The sequence below is a fragment of the Lissotriton helveticus genome, chromosome 6 (genome assembly GCF_964261635.1).
Source record: "Lissotriton helveticus chromosome 6, aLisHel1.1, whole genome shotgun sequence".
Taxonomy (NCBI): Eukaryota; Metazoa; Chordata; class Amphibia; order Caudata; family Salamandridae; genus Lissotriton; species Lissotriton helveticus.
The window spans coordinates 422,381,881-422,405,468 of NC_136067.1; the positions used below are offsets into that span (position 1 = coordinate 422,381,881).

Below are 23,588 nucleotides of genomic sequence, written 5' to 3' on the forward strand. Positions count from 1 at the left end.
AGTCTTTAGACAGTTCTACCTTACACTATACGATGAGGCGCAACCAAAAGAGCCCTCTGAAATACAGACATACCTACAGGATATTCCAGTTTCCACCCTTTCCGATGAGGATCAGAAAAGTTTAGATGCACCTTTGGAGGCAGAAGAGATTATGGCTGCCCTGTTAACCCTCCTTTCTGGTAAAGCAGCAGGGCCAGATCAGATCCCAATTGAATTTTTCAAAACCTTCTGGGATGTAATTAGTATGGATCTGGTCACTACAATACAGCAGGCACAGTTAGGGGCATCTGTACGAGATACCTGGGCAGGAGCTGATATAGTCAATATTTTGAAAAAAGGAAAGCCCCCTGCAGAACCAGGATCATAAAGGCCGATCACGCTTATGAATGCAGATGCGAAGATCTTTTCCAAAGCACAGGCAGTAAGATTTGTAAGGGTAATAGGCACACTGGTGAGCATTAATCAACATGGCTTCATCCAAGGAAGAGGCACATCGCATCACATACAAAAGGTGATTACCTTATTTGACGCCATGGAAGTTCCGGGAGACCCGGTGGCAGTTATGCTGCTAGATGCCGAGAAAGCATTCGATCGGGTCTCCTGGGATTTTCTATGGTTAACTTTAGGGCGAGCTGGTTTCAGGGAGGGTTTTATTAAAGCAGTACAGGTACTGTATAAAGCTCCTACAGCTCAAATTCGAGTGAATGCATGACATACACTCCCTCTGTAGATTAGACGAGGTACGAGACAGGGTTGTCCATGCTCTCCAATTCTCTTTGCCATGTACATGGATCCTCTAATTCGTAAAATTGAGCTGAATGATGGGATTCCCCCATTAGAGACCTATAGAGGACATTGCAAGATCCAGGCATATGCGGACGCCGTGGCGGTTATTACCCCAGCACCCACAGAGGCAATAAGACAGGTGGAAGTGGAAGCTGTGCGCTTTGGTCAGGTTGTAGGATATGCCCTGAATAACTCTAAGACACAAATTATTAAGAATGGGAACTTAGAGTGCTCAGATTCTCGCGTGGTGCAGTCTGGAGTTTATTTAGAGGTAAGCATTACCGCTGATTTGGGTAGCGTAGTGGAGACAAACATACGGCCAATAATTAATAAAGCCAAGAAGGATTTGGATAGGTTAAACAACCTTCATTTGTCTATAGTAGGGCACACCAACATTGTCAAGATGATGCTTCTCCCAAAGTTTCTCTATCTATTTAGGGAAATTCCGCTTATGTTTAAGACAAAGTGGTTCATGATCATAGAGCAGATGATAAACAGGTTTGTTTGGGCGCAGGGCAAGACTAGAAGAGCTTTGAGGTACAGGTCGCTTCCTAGGGAGAGAGGAGGGTGGGCCTTACCCGACTTGAAGTTGTACTATTGGGCAGCAGCCCTACAATATATGACAGGGTTGTTAGGGGGAGCAGAAAAGGAGGTGGAGGATGCGCTAGGAACTGTAGCTATATATGCATTGGTATTGGGTGCTGACGCAGAGAATGTCTTTTTGAAGTATACTGACCCTAGCTACTTTAAAAGAACTAAATTTAAAACTGTGATTACAGCACACAGCATATGAACGTCGTTCATGAAACAATTTGGTTTGGGGAGGTTTAATGCGTATACTAGACTGATTGGTAACCCCACATTCCCTCAGGAAATATTTTCAGATGTGGTTTTTGCAGAATGGTGGAGGCGGGGGCTAATGAAACTAGGAGATGTTATGGGGGTCGAGGGAATGAGGCAATTCTCTGATATACAGACATCATATGGCCTTGACTCAAGGAGTTTTTTCAAATACTTGCAGGTTAGAAGTTTTTTAGTGGCTAAAAAAGGTGGACCGGCTGGTTTTGGGAAGAATTCAATTCTGGAAGTAATTCCAGGTGGAGCAGACTGTACGATAAAAAGATTCTATGACGAGCTGATTGAATGTAAGCAAGATGACCTCGAGAAATATGAAACCAAATGGGTAGATAAGCTAGGGATAGAGTGTTTTCGCTTGTCACTAGAGCTGGGGCAGAAAATTATATGCTCAGCGCCCCTTCAGGCTCAACACTACAAAACACTCTACTCATTGTATTATACACCTGCAAGGATTGCGCAGTGGGGAGGAACAAGTGGAGTCAACTGCCCTTGCTGTGACAGCTTAAAGGCTGACATAGCGCATATGTTCACCACATGCTCACATTTGCAACCAATCCAGGGTGCAATAGAAATATTTCTTCAAAGGTCACTGGGAATTGAAACTACCTTAACGCCATCAATAATCTTGCTTGGGGTAAATGATGATGCCAGGCAGGCTCAATGTGGCCACTTTATATTTGTAGCTATGGCAGTTTTGCGCATTTGTATCGCCTCAGCATGGCTTGATTGACTTCCACCTACTTTTCATCAATGGCTGGCCCAACTTTTGTATGCTTATAATTTAGAGAAGGCGATTTATGCAAGGAGGGGTAAAAAGGGAAGGAATTTAGCGTTACAAATATGGGAACCCATAAATAAATGAAAGGAAAAGCAGCCTTGGTTCATTTTACTTACCATTTGATATTAATTTCGAGTATATATGAGTAAGGTAAGGTAAATGGTTATGGAATCCAATGAAATCAACCAAGACTTTCAATAAGCTGTTTCCTATGGGAAGACTTGGAAATCTTTTTTGTGAATCTGAAACACAAATTGGGTTTTGTTGAAGACCCTACTGACTCATCACCAAGTTCAATGGTACACTGCCTCTCTTTGGGGCTGCTGGTAAGACTGCCGTACCTTAGGCATAAACCTGAGCCCCATTTATGACCCTCTTTGGCCGTTTGTTCAACCATGGGTCCAGCCCCAAGAGTTGTCTTTATTACCATTATGTGTTGCACAGTCACCCATATGAAAATCGTTCACATCATGTGAGATTTGATGGTAATTGGACTGAAATCTGCAGGACTGTCTCATAAGAACAAAGGAGTTCTGACTCCTGCCCTTCACTGATGAATCAGAAAAACCAGCCTTTGCTCTGCTGAAGAAAACATAGTTGAGACATTCCAAAGAATAATATGCATGGCCTTCTCTGACTTCGGGCTGGAGCACAGCTGTTTTGTAGAGATCAGCTTGGGTCTAAAATGATTGTTACTGTATTTTATTTGCCAATACTCAATGCAAAATGTATATGGTTTTTACAGTACATGCACATCAAATTAATTTATAGCAGATGCTGTTTTCCCAATCAAAAGTGTCACTGTGTAAAATCAATAGTGCAATATTCTCCACTACATGTAATAGGCACTTTCTTTTGGAAGCTCATCTGATTGAATTAAGCAATAGGCTGCTCAAGGTAATTTTTTTGTAGGGCAAGTATATTTCTGTAACATGTTGTCCCGTGGGCAAGTACATTTTCTTAAATATTCCATATGTCCAGAAACATGGTTGACTATCCTCTTTCAGTGCTACCTAATAAATAAAGGTCCATTGGATAGGGACAGAATGTCATTTTTGATTTTACTCAGTGACAAACGTCTTTAGAAATTGATCAGCAGGTAGTGGTCGAAAAGTAAAAAATCTTGCTGTTATGTTATGGCTCTCCTGGGGCCCTGTAATGAAAGGTAGTGCTGGCTCAGAGCAGAGCCCAAAGCCTGTTTTTATAAGCCTTCATTGCCACTGGATTCAAGCTAGCCTGGCTGATGACGGTTGATTAGCCAGAAACCGGTCCCAGGATGCTTGTTTCCTGGCTTGGCAGTTCGGGCTGGACTGTTCTCATCAGGCACAGGGTCAGACTGATTTGCATATGGCCATGTCTGACCTGGTGTGGCGGAGTGAGCTAAAGAATGATGATGGATTAAACCCAGATCAGTTGACTGGCGGTGAGTGTTTGCAATGTTCAACACTCCATCCATCATCTTCTTTGGTATTGCTTTGTTCGCCCTAAGTTGGCAGGGTATGCCCAGACGTGGGTCCCTTGCTCACTTTGCCACTGGATTCAAGCTAGCCTGGCTGCTGACAGCTGATTCGCCAGAAACCGGTCCCAGGATGCTTGTTTCCAGGGAAGACATGGCTTGGCAGTTCAGGCTGGACTGTTTCCATGAGGTACAGGGTCAGACTGATTTGCATATGGCCATGTCTGAACTGGGGTGGTGGAGTGAGCTAAAGAATGATGATGGGTTAAACTGGGGATGAGTGCTTGCATTGTACAACACTCCGTCCATCATTCCCTTTGGTTTCGCTTTATAAGCCTTCAATACACAGACGACCCCCCCAAGATTTTGCAGCTTTGAGAGGCAAATTTCGCAGCCAAAAAAGCAAGATTTGTGGCCCAAAACCTCAAAATTTGCTGTTATATTGCGGTGGGCAAAATATGTGCCTGCCACAAAAATACAGTAGACTTGTGCTTTCTAATGGCCTGCAGGGTCCCCAGGGGTAAACAAAGGTGTGAGGCGGCCTTCAGGCTAATTGCTCAGGAGGGGGTAAGGTGCATTTCAAAGGCAGGCGACAGAGGAATTTATCACCTCTGCTACCTGCCTGTTGCTCACTGTCCTTTACTTGCTAAGTGGCAGCACGGAGCCAGTAAAGAGAGGGTAAATGTAAAAAAATGTTTTTAGATATTTCGCGGCCACTTGAGTAAAAGTCACAGCATTTTCATAAAAGTGCAGATTTCGCGATTTTTTAGCAAATTGTAAAATCCTGGAGATTCTGACATTGTTAATTCATTTAACCGGGTATGTCTCTGAATTAGAGCTTGATTTTCAGACAGTAGAGCTCAGAAACAATGAGCACTGCTTGTCTAAAACAATGCACCAAATATCAGGTTAAATTAATTAACTTTACAAAAGGGAAGCACAAAAACAGGTGCTTGGCTCGGTGCTATTCCAGCCCAGCACTTCTTGATATGACCCCTTATGGCCCAGTTTTCTTATGCTTTGTGGGATTTTCAAAATCACTGGCAAACTTCACAATTTCAATATCCCAATAATTACAAAGGCTCTCAAAGCTTTGCTTTATGCTATACAAAACATAACATGCAGCTTGCTGACACAATGGTCGCGCCTGGTGACATTGTGTGGCCTATCAACATAGCTTATTGTAACCTATGCAGTATTGTATTCTTGTATCTTGATGAACTGTCTTGAACTTCAAGATCTTCCTGACACATTAGCACTTTGAGAATACTTTTTTATTGAGACCCCTAATATGACCTCTGCTTTAGGAACAATTTCAAATCTTTCCGAATGTTCTATGGTGTTAGAGGAAAATCCTTAAATTACTTTATCCACCAACTCTTACAATTTGACCGGTGTTTTTGCTGAATTCTTTATATTGGCTTTACAACAATGAGTACTTTTCAACTGCCAACCAGTGCTATAGTGCATGTGCTTCCCCTAAACATGGTAACATTGCTGTATATACAATTGACATATTCAATTTACTTCTAAGTACCTTGTTAGTGGTATACCATATACCCAAGGCCTGCAAACTAAATGCTACTAGTGGCACCGCAGCACTGATTGTGCCACCCACACAAGTAGCCTTTCAAACCTGTCTCTGTCCTGTGTATGCAGTTTACTGCTACTTCAACAAGGCATTTCAAACCACTTTGCTAAGCCTTAAGCTCCCCTCTTATTACACCTATATCACCTCTAAGGTAGGCCCTAGGGAGCCCATACGACAGGGTGCTGTGTAGGTAAAAGGTAGGACATGTACTTTTGAGTTTTGCATGCCCCAAGGGGGCGTGGACTCTCCAAGCCGCAAGATGGCAGCGCAGTAAGCGAGCTCTACAGGCCGAGTCAGGGATCCAACAAATAATTTGATGAAGGGTCGTCAGTTTGCGGCATCCACACCCAGGGAGCCCTTGCTGATACGGGAGGCCCGATCAGTTTGGCTATTGGACCGAGGGGATCCCGATTTGCGGCACTTGCTGGTTCACCACTGAGATAGCGCTGCAGCCAGGCGGGGGTGTGGCCTAACTCACCAACATGAGCGAAGGGACCCTACTTGCACCTGGCTGGACGATCGAGTGGGAGGAAGCCCAGATGATCCACTCGCTTGACTGGGGACCACCGGAAGATGCACATCCCTGGTCATTGGGTAGACACCGGTGTTATAAGCAGTGGGACGTTGCCATGGATTCTCTCGACGCACTGGCCCGAGGGTCTGCTGGCACCATCCGTACGCAAGAGACCCCAGTTAACCCAGGCGGCCCCGGCCTGGAAAGGGGCTGACCGTACGAGACCTGGCACCACAGGACTTGTCTGTGGGAAAACGTAAAGACGGCTGCGGCCTGGACTGTCGGCCTGTTGGACACCAGCATGGGACACATCCTGGGCGAGGGGCCGAGCCTCAGACCACAGGACACAGAATGCTGCCTCTCCCCCCACCTCGCCTCCATATTAGCTGCTGTCCCTCGGGTGGCCAGATTGTCCAGCCACACATGGCGGCTACAACTAGAGGAGCAACCCAGCACCAGCCAACTCTTAAGTGTGCGGCCCGAGGCGGTTGAACAGAGTGGCACTAGACGGTGGGCTGCGCCGGCCGGACCTAACAGCCGTTGGCCCCAGCCAGAGGTAAGGCCGAACCGGATCACTGACATAATATCGACGACACAAATATCGAGATACACAAATATCGAGTCAAAAATATCGATTGACAAAATATCGACTCCCTATCTTCAAACAGGTAAGTACCAAAATATCGACTCCAAAATATCGACTTACAAAAATATAGACTGTCAAAATATCGATTTTTTAAAATGTCTTAAAAGTAAGTTAAAACTAATATAGTAATAAATATATTTAATATAAACTTAGAAATAATTATTAAAAAAATATAATTTTAATAAATAATTTATATAATTAAAAAAATGATATCACCAAAAATTACACACACACACATATATATATATATATATATATATATATATATATATATATATATATTTAAACATATTATTAAATAAACATATATAACATTTTAGAAAATGTTTAAAATTTATTGTTACAACTATAGTGAGTTCAACATTAGCAAAAGTGTTGGATAGCGTAGAGGTAAAATTTACTACTCCCACTCCAGTGGGTGCAACAGTAGGGAAAGCGCTGGATAGCGTAGAGGTTAAAATTACTATTCCCACTCCAGGGATGTATGACGTTACAACGCATACTTTTACAACGCCTACCATTACAACAAAACTTTTACAACGCAAAAACTTTTACAACGCATACATTTACAACGCAAGATTTTACAACGCATATACCTTTACAACGCATACCATTACAACATAAGTATTGGTAAGTATATAATAATTTTTTGAATATAAAATATTAAAAAATATTATAATATAATTTAATATAATTTAATTTTATTAAATAAATGTAATTTAAATGTAATTTTACTTTATTTTTACAAAGTACCCCTGTACCCCAAAAACCCAAAACTGACCCTGAACCCTAAAAATACCCCTTTACCCATAAACTGAAAACTGACCCTGAACCCTAAAAATACCCCTTTACCCGAAAACTGAAAACTGACCCTGAACCCTAAAAATACCCCTTTACCCAAAAACTGAAAACTGACCCTGAACCCTAAAAATACCCCTTTACCTACAAACTGAAAACTGACCCTGAACCCTAAAAATACCCCTTTACCCCAAAAACTGAAAACTGACCCTGAACCCTAAAAATACCCCTTTACCCAAAAACTGAAAACTGACCCTGAACCCTAAAAATACCCCTTTACCTACAAACTGAAAACTGACCCTGAACCCTAAAAATACCCCTTTACCCCAAAAACTGAAAACTGACCCTGAACCCTAAAAATACCCCTTTACCCAAAAACTGAAAACTGACCCTGAACCCTAAAAATACCCCTTTACCCAAAAACTGAAAACTGACCCTGAACCCTAAAAATACCCCTTTACCCAAAAACTGAAAACTGACCCTGAACCCTAAAAATACCCCTTTACCTACAAACTGAAAACTGACCCTGAACCCTAAAAATACCCCTTTACCCCAAAAACTGAAAACTGACCCTGAACCCTAAAAATACCCCTTTACCCAAAAACTGAAAACTGACCCTGAACCCTAAAAATACCCCTTTACCCAAAAACTGAAAACTGACCCTGAACCCTAAAATTAAAATATTTATCAATTAATCAATTATAATTAATTACCAATTATATTTTAATTAATTACCAATTAATAATTAATTAACAAATAATTTTTAAAAAATATCAATAAATAAATTAACATATTTAATTAATTATAATTAAATTACTTCCCACCCTATTCCCCTATAAACCCACAATCCGCTACAGAAAATAAATTACTAAAATTAAAATATTTATCAATTAATCAATTATAATTAATTACCAATTATATTTTAATTAATTACCAATTAATAATTAATTAACAATTAATTCTAAATTATTATCAATAAATAAATTAACATATTTAATTAATTATAATTAAATTACTTCCCACCCTATTCCCCTATAAACCCACAACCCGCTACAGAAAATAAATTACTAAAATTAAAATATTTATCAATTAATCAATTATAATTAATTACCAATTATATTTTAATTAATTACCAATTAATAATTAATTAACAATTAATTCTAAATATATATCAATAAATAAATTAACATATTTAATTAATTAGAATTAAATTACTTCCCACCCTATTCCCCTATAAACCCACAACCCGCTACAGACTTATATTACACAAAAAATAAAAATTATTATTAACTTACCTTAAATTCGATATTTTTGTTGTCTATATTATGTCTAGTCGATATTATGTCCATTCTATATTTTTGATTCGATATTATGTCCATTCTATTCGATATTAATTTTCTCTAGTCGATATTTTTGTTGTCTATATTATGTCTAGTCGATATTATGTCCATTCTATATTTTTTACTCGATATTCTGTCCAGTCGAAATAATTGACTCGATATTATGACTGTACACCGGCCGAACCATCCCCACAAGGGCAAGGGCCCGAATTCCTCTCTGCGCTGCAGCAGCTTCTACAGAGAAATCCTGCCACAATGTTTGCCCCCAAGGGACTCTATTGATGAACATTTGCCCGTGTTTTGAACTGCGACTTGAGGGGCGGGGTCGTATGGAGGTTTGTGCCCCCCTGCATTGCCTGAACGCTGACAAGCTACTGAAGCGGTGCTTGGGATACGTGGTGTAACGAACCAGTACTTGCGCTGCAGGGCTTGTAGACAACCACAGAGCGCTGCAAACAAGAGTATTGGCTTCCCCATCTAAACAATCACTGCCTGTCCCCAAACTCACCAAAGATGGGCAAACACGAGGGATTCCAAACTAAATTGACATTTGAAAAAAAGTGCAGCGCCAAACAAGTGGATCCTGCAAAAGGACATGGGGAGACATCCAACCAAGTGGAGGATGCTGACGAGCAGGAACTCAGACTGAAATAAATCATGTTAGACGTTAAAACAAGTCTAAAAAATATAGACTCGACAGGGTAAAAGGCAGGGTGAATGATCATGATGTACACCTCGAACAACTGGAGACCCGAGTCTCTGACGTGGACGATAACCAAACAGCAGCGAAAACAACTTATGCAAATAGACAAAGTGCTAGAGCTCATCAAACAAAAAAATTAAGACCTCGAAGCCCGCTCAAGGCAAAATAACATTCGCATAGTGGGGGTGTCGGAGAGTAATGTGATCACTAAAATGGAGGGCTTTGTGAATACTCTACTCAGGGACCTCTTCGGGGCTGATCTATCACTGGTAATTATTGTTGAAAGGGCCCACAGATCCCTCTGCACAAGGCCTCATCCTGGAGCCTCCCAGACCTATTGTGGTACGTATACTAAACTACAAAGACCGCGATGTTATACTCAAGCTGGAGCGAGAAAAAGGCCAAATCTAGGAGAAAGAAGACCATTTATCCTTTTATCCTGACTTCACAATGGCAGTATGGACCACCCAACGTGATTTCCTACCGGTCAAGCGTCTCCTACGAAAGCTATGTGTGCAGTATGCCCTTCTATACCCTGCCAAGCTCACTATTACGGAAGAGGGCAAGGCCCATTACTTCACAGACATGAAGCAGGATCTCAAATTCACAAAACAGAAAACAAAATCAACAAGACCCCAGGTGGGCTCATCACAATCTGCGGAAGCTCGATTAAGTGACAATGACTAGTAATCATGAACTGTTTATATCACAACAAAGGAGACAGTAGCCCATAGGGCGGACAATACAGCAGAGTCAATACCTGTTTTATACCTTGATCCGACATGTACTGTTGTGGGAGCTAACAGTCGTGTAGCCCCGGGCAAATATGGCCCCCTCAGTACTCTCAAATATGACTACCTTTCTCATCTGTTGCTGCAGCCGGAACGCCCTAATATATTAATACTCTGCCACCCAGCCTTCACAGCGCATAGTTAGCTCTGGGTTTCCACTGTCCCAAGGGATAAGTTCCATATATATAATGTTGGGGAGTTGGGTACCACAACCTAATTTGGGGGTTGATGTGGGCGGTGGGAAGGTGGGTTATTCCTTTAATGTTTCAGCGGAGTTGGGTGGGTGGGGGTTGGGAACGTTCGCAATTGTTTTTTGCCCGTATATCTAAATGGATGCCCTAGCATTTGCCACTGATAAGATTCTGACACTGACAACATGCATTCATGCAAGGATATGGCCTCTACGCCACATTACTCTCCCTAATTCCTCCAAAACCATAGGGAATGACTGCTATTAATTTCCTTACATGGAACATTCGCAGGCTAAATGATGGCAGGAAAGTCTGCCTAGTGCATGCTTACCTGCTTAGGCACAAGATCGACATTTGTTTGCTCCAAGAAACACATCTATCTGAGACCCAACTTCCCAACTTGCTCAAGCAGGGGTGGGGGATATTATACACATCAACCTACTCCAATTATGCGCGAGGGGTATGCATCCTTATATGCAAGAGTCTTGCTTGGAACACAACACAGTGTATTAGCGACACAGAAGGTCGATATGTCATACTAATAGGCACATTATTTAACCACCCCATAACAGTGGCTACAATCTATGGACCAAACGTAGATGACCCTGACTTCTTCATTAAAACATGGCACCTTATTGCTGACACTGACCCACAGATGGTCCTTTGGTGCGGGATTTTAATGTTTCCTTGGTCGACACATTAGATAGGCAAAAAGAACAATTGATGAATAGAATGCAGAACAATGTCATACATTCACCCCATTACAGAGATCTGGGCCTAAATCCATAGTTTTTTTGCTCACCATGCCATTTTAGTTTGGACCCAGCCATATGCAAAACTGCCAGGCCAGGTCCTCCCTGGACTGGAAACAAGCATCCTAGGACCGGTTTCGGGCTTTCAACCCTCATCAGCCAGGATAGCTTGACTCCAGTGGCAGGAGAGCACAGGACCCACATCTGGGTATACCCGTCCCACTCGGGGTGACAAATGCAAAAAGAACAATTGATGGACAGAATGCACAACAATCTCATACATTCACCATAGTACAGAGATCTGGACCTAAATCCATTGTTGTTTTGCTCACCATGCCATTCCATTTCGGACCCAGCCATATGCAAATCAGTCTTGACCCTGCACCCAATGGGAACAGTCCTGCCCAAACTGTCAGGCCAGGTCCTCCCTGGACTGGAAACAAGCATCCTAGGACTGGTTTCGGGCTTTCAACCCTCATCAGCCAGGATAGCTTGACTCCAGTGGCATGGAGAGCACGGTACCCACGTCTGGGAATACCCGTCCCACTTAGGGTGACAAATGCAAAAAGAACAATTGATGGACAGAATGCAGAACAATGTCATACATTCACCCCAGTAGAGAGATCTGGGCCTAAATCCATCGTATTGCTACAGTCAGTTATAGATGCTGATCCTAAACTACCGTCTGTGTTTGATTCATTTGAAATGTATCCATAGACTATACCGCACCAGCGCAACTATTTTGAATGCGGTTGATGTCTGATTCCCACTGTAATCGCTGTCATGCACTACACGCTGACTTCATGCATCTCGCGTGGGAATGGCAGCAATTACGACATACCGGGATGAGGCTTTTCACATACTGGGAGATATCATAGGAATGTCAGTCCTATCGTCGCAACTGCTGGAGCTGCTGGGATACGTTAAGGATGTCCCCCAGGAGCTTCGCAAACTGGTCGCACTGCTGCTCCTCCTCGCCAAGCGACAGGTGGCAATGCATTGGGGGAGATCCCGGGCCCCTAGAACTAAAGAGAGGCTCATAGATGTTGCTTACTGCCATGAACAATTGTCTGCCTCTTGGGACCGAGGCACCTGATGCCACAGGGGAGTCGTCCCTGAGATATATGGGAGCCTTTCATCTCCTATCTCCGAAATCGCAATATCTCATCCACTACACAAACCGTAGATGCCACACCCTCCTGATACAGCATTGTTTACATAACCTCACCTTGCCATATCACATGTGAGTTTTGATGCATGTAGACCACTACAAGCGTAATCTTGGGTCATGTAGGACTGTGCACTACTATACGAGATATAAGATGACGGCAGGGGGACAGGGGCTAAAGTGTCACTGATAAGTGTAATGTCAATGTAATGAGCAAGTCAGAGATACATCGGGATCCGCTGTTCATGGATATAATGATTTTTTGTAAGTGGCTAACAGTTTTGCTAATAAATCAATAAATATATATATATATATTTTTAATTTGCATGCCTTGATAATAAAAAACCCCGAAATGTGTTTTTCATTATGGTGAGGACTATTCCTTTCGTAGGTTAACATAGGGAATTCCTAATAACCTTTTGGGCTGTATTCCGGATCAGAAAGCAGTAGTTGCATCATGTTTTATAGCTTTGGCATGGTAATGATAAATCCTCTTCAATGGTAAAGTTGGATTTAACATGACTTTTTTTTAGAAATACCTATTTTAAGAAAGTGGGGATTTCTCTGCTCTTACTGCTCTGTGTGTCTGTTGCCTGTCTTTAATACACATCTGTGATGTGTGACAGCTATACTTTGTGCATTCTTTCTACACAACCACAAACACAGGAAGAGTAGGTGTGGCAGAGAAGTCATCTGCATTCTGATAACTCTTACTGGGAAGGAAGGGGTGGGGGGAGCTGACACCTACACCTGAAAAGGCAGGGTCCTGTTTCCCACACAAAGGGTTGAATACCCCCATCTGATAATCTGGAGCCAGGGTTTGGAAAAAAGGACCTATGTACACTACATAGACCCTTCTTTGAAGTAACCCTCACTTCAAAGGTTCAACAGGGTATAAGTACTTGGGCTCTGACCCCCATCAGGACAGTATACTACCGGACCTGTGAAGGACTCTGCCTGGAGTAAAGGCTGCTGTGCTACAAGGACTGCCATCATGCTTGACTGCTGTTCTGGAACAACTGCTTTTCTGCCTTGCTGTTCTGCCCTGCTGAGGACAAGGAAAGGACCCATCTCACTTGAACCCATTGTGTCTCTTAGGGCTTGCTGCCTTGGCCCCTGTTTTGAAGTCTCAGGGTCATTGTTAGACCTGGCACCATTGAGGTGGGTCTCCGTTCCATTTTTTGCTGGTGCCTCCTGTGTTTTTGCTGTGTGTTGGACTCCGTTTTGCTGGTCTAGATGCTTTGGGCACTTTGTCACTGCTGTTCAGTGCCAAAGTGCAAATGCTCCCTTTGTAAATTGTTGTTATGGATTAGTGATTCCATGATTGGCATATCTGATTTACTTGTCAGACCCTAGTATAGTCCGCTGTGTGTCCAGGGTCTGTAAATCAAATGCTGCTAGTGGGATGCAGCACTGATCCTGCCACCCACAGAAGCAGCCTGTAAAATGTAACTCTGTCCTGCCATTGCAGAGCATGTGTGCAGTCTGGGACTGCCAGGTCAACTTAGCATGTGCACACACTTGCCAGTCCCTAAACCTTCCCTTTCCTACATGTTTGTTGCCCCTAAGGTAGGCCCAAGGTACCTCTGTGGGCAGGGTGCATCGTATGTGAAAGGTAGGGCATGCCCTGATGTGTGTGGCATGTCCTGATAGTGAATTACTGCCAATTTAATTTTTCACTATTGCAAGGCTACCTGTTCCCATTCGACAGAATGGGGAGTTTGTTTAAAACATCGTATAAACATAACCGACCCTGGGAACAAGGTAGAAAAATAAAGTTTAGTATGTCTGAACTCAGAATGTTAAAGTGCATCTTTTAGTGAGAGTGACTTTTTCATTCTGTATTTGAAAATACCACTTTTAGAAAGTAGGTATTTTCTTACCTAACCATCCAGTGTGCCTCTGCTAGGTTTGGGTATTGCATGTCTGGCTTTTGGATGACAGAGGCTGGAGAGAGGCAGCGGCTTCAGAAGTCTGATGAGTGAGGGCTGGGCTGAATAGACCTGGGCTGCATTTAGAGTAGGGGGAGGAGATGTCCCTTCACCTGAATGGGCCTGGTCTGCCTTCAACAATGCTGTCTCCACCCCCTGCCAGGAAGCTGCATTAGTGAGGACAGAACTGGTTTTGGCTGGGTACAGACATCTCTGCCTTCAGAGAACAAAGGATTTTTGTATATAAAAAGAGGGCCCCACACTTTTAGATGACTTCTAGGAAATCAAAACAAACCTTTGCCAAGGAGAAGAGCCGGAGAAGCTGAGGAGGAATACTGCTCTGTGCTGTTTGTTGTGTGGAGCTGGCCTACAGTGGCTACTTGCTGCCAAGGAAAGGAGAAAAGGACTTTGCTGTTTGCTTTGTCATCTTGAGGAAGATCTCCAAGGGCTTGAAACTGAGCTTGCCTCCTGCCTCCTGCTCTGAAGTCTCAGTGACACAAAGACTTCACCAGCAGCACCCCTGAACTTCCTTGCTGGGAGTTCTGATCTACAAGAGGTGCCTGCTAATTTGGACCTCTAGGGAACCGTTTTTCGCTGGGTGCTGGAACATCGAGACAACATTGAAGAAGCGTGACGCATCCGTACATGTTTCCGACACTTCGTTGAAGAAATCGCCGCATGGAGTGCAATGACCTCCGAAGTCTGAGATCACCGCACTGAGCGCAACACAAGTCCTACTGTGCGGCTGAAAGAAACCATGCATCGCCTCCGGATCGTCACATGCATTGAGGTGTCAAGTCTGTTGCATTGTTGGGGAACGCAGTAAGAAACATACGCATCAACTCCCCAAGCAGTAAGAAATCGACGCATCAACTCCTCTCCGGTAAGGAACAGACGCCTCAACTCCCCTGTGCTGCAGTAAGAAACCAACACATCACCTCCCCTGGAGCAAGGAACCGGTGCATCATCTTCCCTGAGTGTTAGGAACCGACGAATCATCTTCCCCGTGGCCCGTTTTGTTTGTTTGCGTGACGCATCCAAGGTACTTAGTGAGAAAAGTGTCGCATTTACATGAACTGAACTATTTCTACCATTTGAAAGGCTTATTTTTAATACTGTATTGTGGATTTTTGTCGTTTGGTCTTGTGTTGGTTTGAATAAAGATTACCTATTTTTCTAAACTGTTGTGGTGTCCATTTGTAGTGTTTTCACTGTATAACTGTATGTGTTCATAAATGCTTTACACACTGCCTTTGAGATAAGCCTGTTTGCTAGACCCTATCAAGGGGGTGAGCAGGGGTTATTGTAGGAGTGTATCCCCCTTACCCTGACTAGAAGCAAGGATCCCTATTTGGACAAAGGTACCTATCTCTGCCAACTAGAGACCCCCATTTCTAACAGTCATCAAAGACTTCCTTCAAACCTGCAACAGCAACTGGACTCTGCCATCTGCGAGCCCTGCTCTGCCAAGTGGTGCCGATGAAGAAAGTTAGTTTCTGCTGTGCATATCCATCAAAATTGATACAGTGATGAGTTTGCATTGATTGTAACTGATGCATTGCCCTTCGACGCTGACACAGGAGTTGATCAACGACAACGTTATGTCGGACTGCACAGCTCGACGATGAGACATCGCCTGCATTGTAAAAGGGTTGGTCGATGAAGCCTTCATCGTCTGCGCGAAAGGGAACCAGCGCAGGGAGTCATCGACATAGACCCTTCCTCCATCCAAGGTACTTTTTCAACAGGACGTGCATGAGTCCTGTAGCAAACCTCCCCTCAATTGTAGTCGTCCTGAACTTTGGATTTGCCCCAGTCCAACGCAAACTGAAGTAAACCATAAGCACTAATTGCTTCTATGCATTATTTGATTTATTATTTAAAAATTCATAACTCAACTTCTATTTATTGGAGTTTTCTCGTTTTGGTCTTGATTAACTCATAAAATTGTCTATTTTTCTAACCCTGTTTGGAGTCTTTTTGTAGTGTTTTCATTGTGTTTCTCTGTGCGTGTATTGCACAAATACTTTACATATTGCCTCTTTAGATAAGCCTGACTGCTCTGTGCCAAGTTACCGGGGTGTGAGCACAGATTATCTTTAAGTTTATATCTAGCTTACCATGACTAGAGTGGTGGTCCCTACTTGGACAGGGTGCATATCTCTGCCAACTATAGACCCAATTTCTAACATTCTATTCAGAACAAGAATTCTCATTGAAAAGTAGTCTACTAAAATGGTGCTTGGTATCAGCTTTCAATGGGCACTCTCTTGGAAAAGAATAAAAAAAAAATATGGTAAACAGCAACACTCATTTTAGCTAAGAAAACCACTATTGATAAATGGAACAAAATAGGTGCTAAAACTGAAAGACAGAGAAGTGGGCATGCTTAAATCAACATTTCAACCAGCCATCATTTTGAAAGTCTGCGGACAGATCAGACAAGTAAGCCAACATGAACATTTATGCCTGTTGGAAAATAACACACCCTTCGTTTCATGTGTTGGTTCTACCACAATACATTTATGTTAGAAAAGGTATTTAAGAAGCTTATGCACTTTAATGCTGCAGTTTAAAACAGCTAATTTCAGTTATGCAAATCTTGAAATATAGCTTCTGATTACGATTTCAGACTTTGCTTTTTAAATGTACCTGATCAATAGGTAGTTCAACTTTCATTCGTTTATCTTCAGGAACCTCTGCTGCCCCACGAAATTCTTCTCTCCCACTATAAGCACGAAATATTCCTCGTTCTAAAAAGGTGATAAAGACAAATGTGATAATTAACAACACAGTGTGCTCCAGGAGGCTTTTGTAAAATATGTTTCGGGAAGCGAGTGGGCAAAGGCCCAGAGGACGATTAACAAATTCATACTAAATATATGGAAACATTATTCGACTGTAACCATAGTTCCTCATCATATATATATTACACTCATAACCTCATACAATGCCACCCAATCTCGGTTCACCAAACACTATTTATTAGGACAGAGAGGTCTCTCTCTTTTTTAAATTCTTTTTTTTATTGATAACAAAATAAATCACATTAGAGGAGTATATTTGTTAGATGAGCACAACAATCGTATACATATTCAATAAGCATTATTTGGACCATATCATATATTATCTTGCTGTTCATTCCAACTCTATCCTGTGCTAATCTACAACTTACTCACTTTGGGTGAAGAGCTAGTCTGGGGAGCCGCACAGATATATCCTCTATATACGTTCCACTTGCTCCACATTTGTTCCCATGTCCTCAGGCAAACCCCTAGATTCATAAACAGTCTTTAATGTTAGCATACACCAGTCAATGTCTTTTTTCCAAGCACTTATTGTTGGCGCATCAGGGGCACCCGATGATTTTGCTATGTTTCGCTTAGCTTCTACCATTTCCAGTGTCACCCAGGTCTTTTCCTTGCTTAGCAGATCTGTTGGTCCCCAGACATTGAGGAGGCACCATTTTATAAAGAGCCCCATTCTTGGCCCTAGCACCTCTGCCATACAGTGTAGCACTTTTACCCAATATCTTTTGATGTGTTCACACTCCCAGATGATGTGAATAAACATTCCCTCCTGATTGCACTGCCTCCTGAAGTTGGAATCTACCCTATACCCCATTTTATCTAGCGTATAACATGAGAGATAAAGTCTGTGTAGGATCGTGAGTTGAATTAACTTAAACCGGGAGGAGATTGCCACTTCTTTCAGGGAGGCTAATGCATCTTGCCAGACTTCCTCCTCCAGGTCCTCAATATAATTTTCCCAACTTTTCCATAGCTGGGCGAGAGAGTCAGGCGCATTATTAGGAAAATGCTACTTACCAATATGCATCTGTTCTTGGCATAAGGGCTGCTGACATTCATATCTTAGCATAGATCGCCGCCTAGTGTTGGGTCCGGATGTTTGCACCTTGTTGTCCTGGAAGAGTCTTCGAAGTATCACGAGATAGGTGACTCCTCCCCTGGACTACAGTGCGCATGGGCATTCTCTCCATCATCAGATTGTTTTTCGCCATTGTGGCAAAGATGGAGTATAGAAAAGTAAGAATGACCATGTGAGTGTATGTAGAAAGATTACTGCAGCTGTGACAGGCACCGGGGAGGAGGGTGGGCGATATGAATGTCAGCAGCCCTACGTGCCAAGAACAGATGCATACTGGTAAGTAGCATTTTCCGTTCGAGGAATGTGGGCTGCTGAATTCATATCTTAGCATAGACTGTATAGCAGTATCTCCTCTAGCATTGGTCACCAGCCCCAGCTGCAGCAGTTTGAAAAAGAGTTTTAAGGACAGCCTGGCCTACAGCAGCTTGCTGCTTTGTTTGCACATCGACAAAGTAGTGTTTTGTGAAGGTGTGTATGGTAGACCATGTAGCTGCCCTACATATGTCTTCTAGGGGAATATTTCCTAGGAAAGCCATGGATGCCCCCATTTTACGCGTAGAGTGGGCTTTTGGGGGAACTGTTAGAGTGCGCTTAGCTTTTTGATAGCATATCTGAATGCATTTAACTATCTATCTGACCATTCCTGATTTTGAAATGGGATTACCTTTATGTTGTGGAGAAAAAGCAACAAACAGTTGCTTTGTTTTCCTGAATGATTTAGTCCTGTCAACATAATATAGCAGAGCTCTTCCTACATCTAGTGTGTGTAGGGCTCTTTCAGCCACTGACTACGGGTTTTGGAAGAAAACTGGCAATTCTGTTGACTGATTGATATGGAAAGTGGATATAACCTTTGGCATGAACTTAGGGTTAGTGCGAAGTACTACCTTATTGCTATGTATTTGCATGAAAGGTTCTTGAATGGTTAGTGCCTGTAGCTCACTCACTCGCCTGAGGGAGGTAATGGCAACCAAGAATGCCACCTTCCATGTTAAGAATTGTAATTCACATGAATGGAGTGGTTCGAAGGGAGGTCCCATAAGTCTAGTAAGTACTATGTTAAAGTTCCAGACTGGTGAAGGTGGGTGCTTTGGAGGGATTATCCTTTTAAGTCCTTCCATAAAAGCTTTGATCAGTGGTATTCTGAACAGGGACATGTGTTTTGGAGATATGCTGCTATAGCAGCAAGATGTAGCCTTATGGAGGAGTATGCTAGATTGCATATTTGAAGATGTAGCAGGTAACAGATAATGTTTTGGATGGAAGCATCCAATGGATTGATTTGGTTATTATTGGAATAAATTACAAATATTTTCCATTCAGCTGCATAGCATGCTCTAGTAGTTGGGCGCCTTGCCTCCTTGATAATGGTCATGCAATCTGGATGCAAGTTAAGTTATCCGAACTCTAAGACTTCAGGAGCCAGATCGCTAGGTTCATCTGATTGAGATCTGGGTGCCTGATTTCTCCATGGTTCTGAGTTAAAAGATGTGGCGAGAGGCGCAGTCTTTGATGGGGAACCACTGAAAGTTCCAGGAGTGTTGTGTACCATGGCTGTCTTGGCCATGTGGGAGCAACCAGGATCATTGTGAGTGACTGTTGGCGTAGTTTGCGTGCCACCAGCGGAATTAGCGGGGCTGGTGGAAAAGCGAACGCAAATCTGCCTGACCAGTTCATCCATATCGCATTGCCTTGTGACAACGGGTGTGGGAACCTAGCGGCAAAGTACTGGCATTTTGAGTTTTCTTTTGTGGCAAACAGATCTATCTCTGGATGCCCCCATTCTTGGAAGAATGGTTGGAGAACTTGAGGGTGAATCTCCCATTTGTGTAGCTGTTGGCTGTGTCTGCTTAACAGATCTGCTATTTGATTGTCTTTCCCTGGCAGGTGTTCTGCGAGGAGAAAAATGTTTTTGGGAATTGCCCACCTCCATATGCTCTGTGCTAAGTGAGACAGCTGTGGAGAGTGTGTCCCTCCTTGTTTCTGTATGTAGTACATGGCTGTCATGTTGTCCGTCCGGATTAACACAGCCTTGTTGTACAAGTATTTCTGGAATGCTTTCAGTGCCAGAAATACTGCTAGCAACTCTAAGTGGTTGATATGCAGTGTCTTCTGTTTGATTGTCCTGAGACCTTGGACTGTGTATTGAAGTAGGTGGGCTCCCCAACCTGTCAGTGATGCGTCCGCGGTTAATACTACTTGTGGAACCGGCTCTTGGAACAGTCGCCCCTTGGAAAGGTTTTGTGGGTTCCACCACTGCAGAGAGTTGTAAGCGCGCCTGTACCTACACTAGGTCTTTTAGTTGTCCTTGAGCCTGGTTCCACTGCCGTGCTAGACATTCTTGCAATGGACGCATTTGAAGTCGAGTATGAGGGACAATGAATATGCAGGAGGCCATCATGCCTATGAGCTGCATGAACACTCGAGCTGGTAGAGAGTGTTGTGGCTGAACTTTTTGAATGAGAGTCTGCATGTTGGCTATCCTGGCTGGATTTGGATATGCATTTGCCACTGAGGTATTTATTGTAGCTCCCAGATATTGCTGTATGTGGGAGGGCTGTAGATGTGATTTTGGGTAATTTATGGAAAAACCCAGACTGTGCAGCAGCTGGATTGTCTGAGACGTATGGCTTGCACACTGCGCGTACGAGTTGGCCTTTATGAGCCAATCGTCTAGGTATGGAAACACATGGATGTGTTGCCTTCTGAGGTGTGCTGCTACTACTGCTAGACATTTTGTGAAAACTCTTGGGGCTGTAGTTACCCCGAAGGGGAGAACTTTGAATTGATAATGTTGACCTTCTATTGTGAACCTGAGATGTTTCCTGTGAGCCGGATGTATAGGTATGTGAAAATATGCATCTTTGAGATCTAATGTAGCAAGGAAGTCGCCTTGCTGGAGTAACGGGAGTACTTGTAGAGTAATCATATGGAAATGCTCTGAGAGTATGTATTGGTTCAGAGGTCTCAGGTCCTGTATCGGTCTGAGGGATCCGTCTTCTTTGGGAATTAGGAAGTATAGAGAGTATACTCCTGTTCCTTGGTGTTGAAAAGGGACTGGCTCTATTGCTCCCTTTTGTAGCATGGACGTGACCTCTAGCTGTAACAGCGTGATGTGTTCTTTGGACATAGGACAGTGTTTGGGTGGTATGTTGGGTGGAGTAGAAGTGAGTTCCAGGCAGTAACCATGCTGGATAATTTGTCTCACCCACCTCTCTGTGGTAATGGCGTTCCAGACTGGTAGGAATTGTTGTATTCTGCCTACGACCGGTGTTGAGTGGTCTGGAGGGAGTGTGATCAAGTCACTGTTTGGTGGTGGTGGAGGCTCTGGTGTTATTGCCGCCACGTCCCCTGCCTTTGTTATTGTTGTCTCTATAACCCCCTCTGTTTGAGCCTTTATTAAAGGAGCTTTGGGTGTTACTTTTGAATGTTGAGGAAGTTTGTGATGTGTTGCCTCTCCCTGAGCTTCTGAAGGAGGAGCGACGAAAGGAACTTCTAGGGTGTTGAAACTGTAGTGCGCCCATAGACTTAGCAGTTTCAGTGTCTTTTTTTATTTTGTCCAAGATGGTATGTACCGCAGGGCCAAAGAGGAAATCTTGGTTAATTGGTTGGTTGAGGATGGAGGAGTGCACCTCGTTCTTAAAACCAGAGATGCGTAACCACGCATGCCTGCGTAGTAATACGCTAGTATTAATGGACCTGGCTGATGTGTCAGCTGCGCCAAGCGCACATTTAATGGAAGCATTAGTTATTAATTTGCCTTCCTGTATGAGGTGGTTAGCTTTAGCTTTAGCTTTAAAAGGTTCTGGCAGGTGTTGCAGTAAACCTTCAAGTTGGTCGTAATGTGCTCTATTGTAGCGTGCTAATAGAGCTTGTGTGTTTGCAATCCTCCAGGAATTTGCAGCCTGTGAGGCCACTCTTTTGCCTGAGGCTTCCAATATCTTAGACTCTTTGTCAGGAGGGGGAGCATCTCCTGTTGTTTGTGAATTAGCTCTCTTTCGAGCGTTTGCTACAACTAGTGAGTCTAAAGGCAACTGGGACTTAATATAAGTAGGGTCTGTAGGGGCTGCTTTATACTTCTTCTCAATTCTGGGATTGAGTACACGCGCTCTGGCCGGGTCTTTGAATATGTGTGGCGCGTGTTTTAGTACCCCTTTTAACATAGGAAGTGTCCTCACACTTTTTTCAGAAGTAGGAAAAGTGTTGAATAGAAAATCTTCTATTGGGTCAGTGTGCATGTCTACACCATGGTATTTTGCTGCCTGGTTAAAAACAATGGTGTCGTCAGTAGGCGACGGCTTTGTAGTGTATGGGGAGGTGTCAGAGATGCGTTGTGGTTCATATGGATGATCATTCTGGTCATCACATGTGTCATCCTGTGCATCATGATCCTCTGGTTCTCCAAAATTATCCTGAGGATCTTCCCCCATGTTGTCACCCTCATCATAGTTTGAATGTGTAGGAGAGTAAGGCACAAAGGGCATGTTAGGAAAGAAAGGAGGAGGAGTAAAAGGCCTTGAGGGAGATGTTCCGAAGTCTTTTCTCTTTGGAGGAACAGGGGAAGGAGTGTCCATGTCCAATGGTCTCTTTTTCCGATGGTAAACTGTAACGTGTCCTGTTTCAGGGTCTATATACAGTTTTGGTTGTTCCTCACTCACTGGATCAGGATGGAAGAGTTCTTCCTCAACTGTCGGTGGCTTTGGTGCCGATGTTTTTGGCTTAGTCACTTTTTTGTGAGTCTTTGGCTCGAGGGCCTTTGGCTGTCGAGCTTTTTTCGGCTCGACTGCAGATTTTGGGTCGGCGACCTTTTTCGGTTTGACAACTCTGTTTCCCGCGACGTCTTTTTGTGGTTTTATTGCCGTTTTTGGTTTGGCGACCTTCTTTGGTTCGACGACCTTTTTTGGATCGACCGGAGTCTTCGGTTCGATACGTTTGGGTGTTTGGGCGTGTTCTTTGTGCTCGACGGCCTTTTTCGGCTCGATGTTCTTGGTCGAGTCGACGGCTTTTTTCGGCTCAACTGGATTTTTAGTGTGATCATGTTTTTGTGGATGGACACTTTTTTTATGCTCGACGGGCTTCTTCGGGTCGAGTGTTCTTTTTGGATTGAAGACCCTCTTTGGTTCGAGGCTCCTCTTTGGCTCGACAGCTTTCGGTTCGACAACCCTTTTCGGTTCGACGACCTTTTTTGGTTCGACAACCTTTTTCGGTTCGACAACCTTTTTTGGTTCGACAACCTTTTTTGGCTGGACGACCTTTTTGGGAAGAGTGTCACCCGTTCTTGGGCTATCAGAAGGCCTGGGTTGGGCTTCGGAGCCAAGCCGGAAGGCGGGGTCTCTGAAGGAGTTTGTTGATCTTGGCCAAGGCCTTTAGGCGATGCTTCAACCGGAGCCTTGTCTT

At 43.4% G+C, this 23,588-nt stretch overlaps 1 protein-coding gene across 11 annotated transcripts in view; it reads right to left on the bottom strand.

Moving 5' to 3' along the window:
- DCDC2C (doublecortin domain containing 2C) overlaps nucleotides 1–23,588 on the bottom strand; it is a 5,988,712-nt gene that overhangs the window by 5,040,077 nt on the left and 925,047 nt on the right. For all 11 annotated transcript variants that reach the window (XM_078647857.1, XM_078647853.1, XM_078647855.1 and 8 more), the window contains one exon: nucleotides 16,956–17,056. In XM_078647857.1, coding sequence (XP_078503983.1) covers nucleotides 16,956–17,056 — 101 coding nt within the window. The remainder of the gene's footprint in view (nucleotides 1–16,955; nucleotides 17,057–23,588) is intronic.